The sequence below is a fragment of the Limulus polyphemus genome, unplaced genomic scaffold (assembly GCF_000517525.1).
Source record: "Limulus polyphemus unplaced genomic scaffold, Limulus_polyphemus-2.1.2 Scaffold1382, whole genome shotgun sequence".
NCBI classification, from domain to species: Eukaryota; Metazoa; Arthropoda; class Merostomata; order Xiphosura; family Limulidae; genus Limulus; species Limulus polyphemus.
In genome coordinates this window covers 171337-179136 of record NW_013666992.1, presented here as the reverse complement: position 1 = coordinate 179136, position 7800 = coordinate 171337, and the positions used below count along the sequence as shown (strand labels likewise).

Below are 7800 nucleotides of genomic sequence, written 5' to 3'. Positions count from 1 at the left end.
AGTCAATGTCTTTCCTAAGGTAAGACTAATCACAATACTCCTAATGTGACCTAGTTAATGACCTATACAATGAAGTGATAACCTTTTTTGTATGTTTTTCATTTTGATTTTTTCTAATTGTCTCATGTTTTCATATCTTTTCCATCCATCTTGGATCGCGTTACTTTTATTTTTCATAAATGATATATTTTTGTAATTTAAACTACACATGCGCAATGTTTAATACAACGTAAATCATAAAATAAACATTATTGTTTTACTCTATATTTATACACACTTTTGCCAGGTTTAGTCCCATGCTCTATTTTTAATATACATTATAAGCTATATCTACTTTTTCTTCTTAAATTTGTTTTATTTTTCTATGCTTAAATCATACATAACAACAGATTTGATAGATAACCAAATTGCGTATTTCTATAGTTCAGCATATTATGTTGTTTTACAAATTATAATGTTTTCCCATATTTCTTCATTTTTGATAGTACTCTTTCAAAAAATAACAAGTACCGCAATTACACGTGACTGAGTCAGACTTAGTTGTTCATGTGTCATTGCTCGGCTGTTGTAGAAGCAGCAAGCTGATTCATCATATAGAATATTTATTCGATATAAAATATAATTCTTTACTTAAAAAGCTAAAAATAAACACAATTAATTTTAGAATAAATTAGAGCCCAAAATTATGGTATATTTCTTGTTATTAATTATACAGTTATTAAAATAACTTTGTGAAATTACGAAAATATTTGCAAAATTAACAATAGGAGTAATAGCAACCAATCCAAGACCTAGGGTCTCCTCAAATAAGAACGCGTATTGATACATTCTGATTAGAGTACGTTGGAAGAGTGGCATCATTGTTGTTGAGCGAATCGAGAAGTTATTTGAACAAGGGTATATGCTATAACGCTGTAAAGGAAGTTGAATAATCAAACATGGTATTTTTATTTTATTTAGCGAAATTATTTATAAAACGAAATTTAAACATTAAAGTTTAATATGCAAATAATGTAAAGTTTATATGTTGTTGTATTTCTAATGTTAGTGTTTAATGTTAATGACTGTCTGTACCGGCGTAGAAATATATTGTGACTATAATTTTTAAAGCTGACTGTAAAGTGAAGCTTGTATAAAAGTAAAAGTAAAACATTCGTCAAATAAGTTTCATAAAATTGTGACATTTTTAATATTTTAATTTATTCTCTTGTCATCTTGGGTAAACATACACTTGGTAATATTAATGGTAATAATACTAGTAGTTAGTACTTGAATTCACCAGTTAGGCTTAAGAAGGAATGAGTAATACAGCGTTTTCCCCTTTATTAATTGACTTATTCATAGAGTCGACAGCGATCCTTGCGGTTAAAGTTTTATGTAATGCGTAATTGGAATAGTTCACTTTTGTGCCATTGCTGAATAACTATAAGGAGCGTATAGCGTAGGCCTAAAATTTGTTAGTGTTTTGTGCTTGGCAAAATTTCTTATATCAAATGATTAAGTAACAGAAATAATTGAATAACAACATGTATGTCTAGTAATTGAAAGTGTTCAAATTTAAAAAGTAAAATCGGGTATTCGGTATAGTTAATTATGGAGTTAAATTTAATGATCCTAGATGGCAGCACGTTTTCAGAAAATTTGCTTTATTGGTATTTCTTTATAGAAGTATATTATGTTAATAATAATTTAGTAAACAACGATTTATAAACACAATGAAGTGGTTTATTTTTGAGGGAACTTACTACGTGTTTCAACAGAAAATTTGTCTGTCTGCTGATTGTACCTGAAGAAGACGGACCAAATTTAGGTTGAAATGTATGTTCCCCAAAATATATCTTCATTATGCTTATAAGTCACTGTTTAACAACTTATTAAGCTTTGCTGTTGCACGAAGTACTTCATTAAATATGTAATTTAAAGTTACAATTTAAAATAAAATTTGTTTTGAAGATACTTTTACCTAATGGGATTTTTTTTGTACAAGTAGTTACGTTTAGAAATATTTTGGGAATGAAAATTTTTTTAAACATTTAAATGTTTGTACACAAGTTTAAAATCTATTAGGCTTTATATAAATTTTTGGAAAAAAATTTGGGCCTCAGCCCTTTGCCCATGGCTAGATTAAACTTCATGACATGTTTACAGTGTTGCATTAAATATAGAACTAAACAAATTTTCTTATCGATGTTTATTAATAAATTTGGCATTAAATTGTAATTTATAATTCAAAGTTTTATCCAAGTTTTAATATCTCAGTTTCAAAAGGAAATGTTCAGTAAGTTCTTAATTGTCTTTGTTACTTGCATCTTCCTTCTCATTTTCTTTATTATATTTTTCTATGTTCCCTTTTAACACTTTCAAAGAATCCAATTAATCCTAAACTCAAATTATAGATGCTGACAGGCCAGATTGTAAAATTTAAACCTCCAATTTTGTCTTAGCTTTGTCCTTTTATAACCTGTTTGTAACCAATAGAAAAATGTACTGATGATTTTTTTTTTTGCATGCAATTGTAGACAGTTTTCCTCCTATGGTTTGTGATTATTATTGTTGAACTCTGAAGTGCTAACAGGATTTTTAACCTATTTGTAGCTTAGTTCCTTCTTTCAACTATCAAAGCCTTGTTAGAATATTTGATTTGATGAGTGTAATTAGTTAATGAGGTTGTTGATTAATCAATTATCAAATTCCATTAATAGTTCAGTTCTAGTAGTTAATAATAATACCAATTTTAATTGGAAATTAAATTTTACATGTGTATTTTAGAACCCCTTATAAACACTAGACAGTGCTGGTACTTGATTGTGAGGATGAAGTTATAAGTGTTACGAGGGCTGAATGCTAGGCTTAAATATGTAAGGATGAACAGATTGACTAGTTATTCTTATGGAAGCATTTTTTGGGATGGATGGTTTATATTTAAATGAGACGGTCTGGTTTGTTTGACAGGGCTATTAACTCTGTTCTAAGGACAGCATTAAACTAGGACCTGATGGTAGTGAAGACAAGTATAAGTTAAATGGAGGAAAACCAAGATGTAGAGAAAAAGTGTAGTTTAGGAACAAAGTTTAAAAGCAATTCTTTTGGTAGGCTAAGTTGTTCCTATTGTAGTACTAGACATATAAGAAATCTGTGGCTTTAGAACACTGGTTGGAACAGAGGATTTTGATATATTGGGAAGGAATAACTGAAACTTGGTTAAATGTAGACACTTTTGATGACAGAAGTTTCTTTGAAATGCAGGGTTATAGGTTATTTAACAGGGATAGAGTACTAAAGAGAGGGGAGTAATAGCTTTATGTGTAAAATGTGAGTTACATCCTATTGAAGTTGATATCAAATATAATAGCAAGAAGGGGATAGGGGGATAAGGCTTTTAATGGGAATCTGTTGGAGACCAACTAATAAGTGATAAGATCAATGAGAAACTACAGTGAGATTAAGGTTTCATCTGTGAATAAGGTCATAATTATGGTGAATTTTAATTTCAGGCATATAGATTGGAAAATTAGTCAAACCATCAGGTAGACAGGCTTTTAGAACAGTTAAGTATGTTTTTCTTCCCCAACTTGTTATGAAACCTACTAGGAATAATGCTATTTTAGAATTACTGTTAACTTTTAATACAGAAGTGGTTGATAGGGTGGAGATTGGAGAACATCTTGGTACAACTGATCATTTACTGCTTATGGAAGTTACAAATAGTTTTTGGTTACAGTTTTCAAAAAAAACAAATTATCTGTTGTGCATTGAACAAAAAACACTGAATATATGGACAATTTTCTAAAAAATAAACTTCAAAGTATTCAAGATGTATGTGATTCTTAGAGATAGAAAAGGGGTGGGGTCAAGAAGAAACACCAGGTTGGCTTACAAAGGATGTAAGGTATAAATTTAAGTATCATAAAGTTTAAATTGACTGCTATGGTGAGAGAGTAGAGGATTATATAAGAATGAGATGGTCAAACAAAAAATTAAGAAATCAAAAAGGGTATATGAGAAAAGTATGACTTGAAATGTAAAAATTTACTGTAAGGATTTTTATAGATATGTTATGAGTAACTAGAATGTCAGGGTGTGAATAGGGTCTTTGAGGGATGATAAAGGGTGGTTTGTATCCATGGTTAAAAGATGACTGTGTTATTAGATTCTGGTTTTTCTTCATTTTTTTACTAATGCAAATTTAAGTGGTATTCCTCTTAAATCTGCACAGTTGCTAGACAGATGATCAAAAAGTGTTATCACGTTAACCCTAAGCTTACTCTCCTCTTTCTGCACGTTGTGAGATTTTTCTGAGTTACATTCAAAATTTAATTGAGCAACTTTACAATCAATGTATGTCAATGAAATTAGCATTATGATGTATGTTGTAATTCAATGTTTTATATTAGCTATATTTTAATTCTTTTATTTCAAAAGAAACAGAAAGAATTCTTAATCTTCGGTTTTGTTGCCCCATGAAAACATAGCTATTTAGACTAAATAGCTTAAATCTCATAACATTATACATTTATCTATATTTATTTTTATTGTATTGATCTTTCAGCTGTGACTGGCTAACAATACAGAAGTTACAATGATGCGGCACATGTGCTCTCACGTTACAATATCCAATAATATAAAACTGACCTTTAGTCTTTACAAAGCAACGCGTCTCGGCTGTGTTCTAGTAGACTAGTATTTTGTAAAATAGTCACATTTCAATCATATATATACTATTGCTATTTAGAAATAAGTTCTTAAACTTATTTTTCTTAAAAGATAGAACATTAAATATAGAAGTAAAGCAAACAATTATCTCTTCTAGTTATGACCTTTGTACTCGGTTGATGCTTAATGTAGGTTGCTGAGCTTTTTAAAATTTTGCACATGGAGGATGTGAAACGAAATCTTTTTTTTAGGTTTTATATATACAGTTGAATAACTAAAAAATCATAAATTACTACATCAGTACCATAGAATTCCACTATAATTTATTAAGCTTAGTAACTAAGGTGTATTTTGGTCTAAAACAAGAATGAAATTTTGAGCAGACTAAAGACACAACCTGCATCCTTGAAATCTTGGTTTGAAAGAATGAGATGGTGTCCTAATATGTTAAAATGGCTGAGAAAGCCACTAGGGGGTCATTCTGAGCATTTGACTGATTATTCACATGTCATATATTGAAGTCGGTGTATACAAGGGATCATTTCCAACAATGGAAAGAGGTGAGTAGGGCCACTGTTTGATTCAATACATGAGCGATATCTCAAAAACAGAAAAAATATGAGGTTCTTATTTTATATTCCAGCTTGTCAATATTGGTAATTTGAGTTCCTAAGTTGTACAAAACTATAGACTTAATATTTTGACATTAGAAACATCAAATTTGAACCTGTGCTGCATTCAACATTACCACATGATGCACAAAAATCAATGTTCAACTGTGTTTTTTTAATAATTACTTTTAAATTAAGAAAATTTAATAATGTATATAATACTAAAATTTGAATTATAATCTGCAGTTTGATAACAAACTTATTGACATAAATTCATGAAATAGTATTTCAATAAAATTTGGAATGTGAGTCAACAAACACACTGATATGGCCTTTGACCTGTAACACGTCTGGAAAGGATTAAGTGATTCTTCACATATGCCCGACATGGCCAGGTGGTTAGGGTGCTCGAGTCGCGGGTTCGAATCCCCATCCCACCAAACATGCTTGCCCTTTCAGCTTTGGGGGTGTTATAATGTGAGGGTCAATTCCACTATTCGTTGGTAAAAGAGTAGCCCAAGGGTTGGCGGTGGGTGGTGAAGACTAGCTGAATTAGGGATGGCTAACGTAGATAGCCCTCGTGCAGCTTTGCGTGAAATTCAGAAACAAACAATCTTCACATACAGTAGATGTCTATGTCTAGATGGAAAGTAGGCTAATTGCTCTGTTTACATAGCCTTCTTTCAAATTCCTTAGAGCAAGGTCCGAGAAAGGAAAAATATATCTTGGGAACTCTTGACAGAAGCCATGCCCACATTCTACATAAAGTCATACGATTTTGAACTCAACACTATTTATTTCTGTAGATGTATATAACTAGTGGAAAGAGCTCATTTTAAACTACAATTTTCAAATTATTTCAAAGTATTGATGACACTTGTGTCCTTGCTGGTATTTAGCATTGTTTGTTACCTAGAAATATGTTTGTTAGATTGTAAAATTGCATCTAGTTTTTGTTTTATATTTTAGTTAATTGTGTTTATTTATGTTTTAAAATGCATATTAGAGAGGTTGAATAATTTTTTAAGAATATATATATATACCCAAACTTTGCCTTGGTTCATGAGGCTTAGTGTAGTATGCAAATACAAAAACATTCTGCCGAAGGCTGAAGTATCTCTGCCAATGATACTGTAATTTTGTATTAGAATGCCCATTAACATAATAATAATAAAACATTTAAAATAAACTATGTGAAAATGTAAAGACTTGCAATTAAGAATATAACAAAAAGATCTTTTAAGATTATTTGACAAAAAATTAAAAGGTATGTACATATTTTCTAGTTCTTAATTTTAAGCATTTCATTGCACTATATACATTGATGATAATACTCAAAATATTCAGTATATGAGTGCAAATAACTACAAAGATAAATCTTTAGTTAACATACTTAATGAAAATAATTTCGTTCTTTGTTTACAAAATACTTGTAATCTTCAACAAAATCTTACCAGTTGTTGTGAAGGTAGGTTAAGAAAGCTCAGAGCTATCATAAGTATTGTTGAACTGTGTATCATTTGCCATACAAGCGAGTACCCAATGAACTAAGCCTGTAAACTTAGTTAATTCTAGGCTTGTTAAATAAAAAAATTGGGAGATTTAGATAATAAGGTTTCTGGGCCACATTATATTTACCTAAAGGTTTAGGAGGAGGCTAAGTATGGGATATGTGAGCCACTTGCTACTACTTTTTTTGTAAGTTCTTGAATAGAAAGCAGGTGCCAAAAGATTGGAAATTGGCTAATGTTACTCTTCAAGGAGATGATAAAAATTGTCCCAGTAATTATAGGCCTGTTAGTATTGCATCAGTGATGGGAAAAGTATTTGAAAGTTTGAGACAAAGATGCTTGAGAAAGTCAGTTAACCCTTTCTAGACTGATAGTGTGACAATGGGTTGTGCTTTTTTTTCTCACATTTAAAATGCTTAACCTAATTGCATAAATTTGGTACACATTTTCTATATAAATAGTTTATGCTTGAAACAAATTATGTAATTTGGTTTAGTATTTATATCATATTTTAGGTTGTAAGTTTTTTTGCTGTTTTTAATAAGAGTTATTTCCTTTAGTCTTAGTTTTATTTTTTTACTGTGCACCTAAATTTGTGTAAATGTATCCAATAGTTTTTTTTAGTAAAACAGTATACTCGTTTTCTTGTCCATTCATGGAAACTGTCATATAAAGAATCTATTGAAAAATGTAAAAGAAATAAAAACCAGATATTGTTTAATATTATTGATCAGAAACCTCCATTTTATATATATCCAATTAGGTCTAGTTATTAAAGCAGTTTAAGTAGCTGTGAAATTACCATAACATTAAATAATAAAAGCACTGACCAGTAGAAACACAACTTGCACTTCCATCCAAAGCCTAAACTTGTATCAATATTTTTGGTCAAGCTTAATTTCTTTAAAATAATTAGTTTGTTTTTATTAATTATAGTACTTGTGTATTGCTTGAAAAAATAAATTTACTAACACACACACACACACACACACACACACACACACACACACACACACACACACACA

The 7800-nt window shown here is 30.1% G+C and overlaps 1 protein-coding gene across 2 annotated transcripts in view; it reads left to right on the top strand.

The window, feature by feature from the left end:
- The first annotated feature begins 794 nt into the window (after positions 1-794).
- The window catches only part of LOC106463345 (cofilin/actin-depolymerizing factor homolog), a 32044-nt gene continuing 25038 nt past the window's right edge, over positions 795-7800 (top strand). The window contains exons 1-2 of one of the 2 annotated variants that reach the window (XM_022390814.1): positions 1474-1652; positions 2260-2278. In XM_022390814.1, the coding sequence (XP_022246522.1) occupies positions 1594-1652; positions 2260-2278 (78 nt within the window). In that variant the 5' untranslated portion in view covers positions 1474-1593. Of the gene's footprint in view, positions 942-1473; positions 1653-2259; positions 2279-7800 lie in introns of those variants that run through there. The other variant, XM_013923369.2, reaches the window with a different exon arrangement.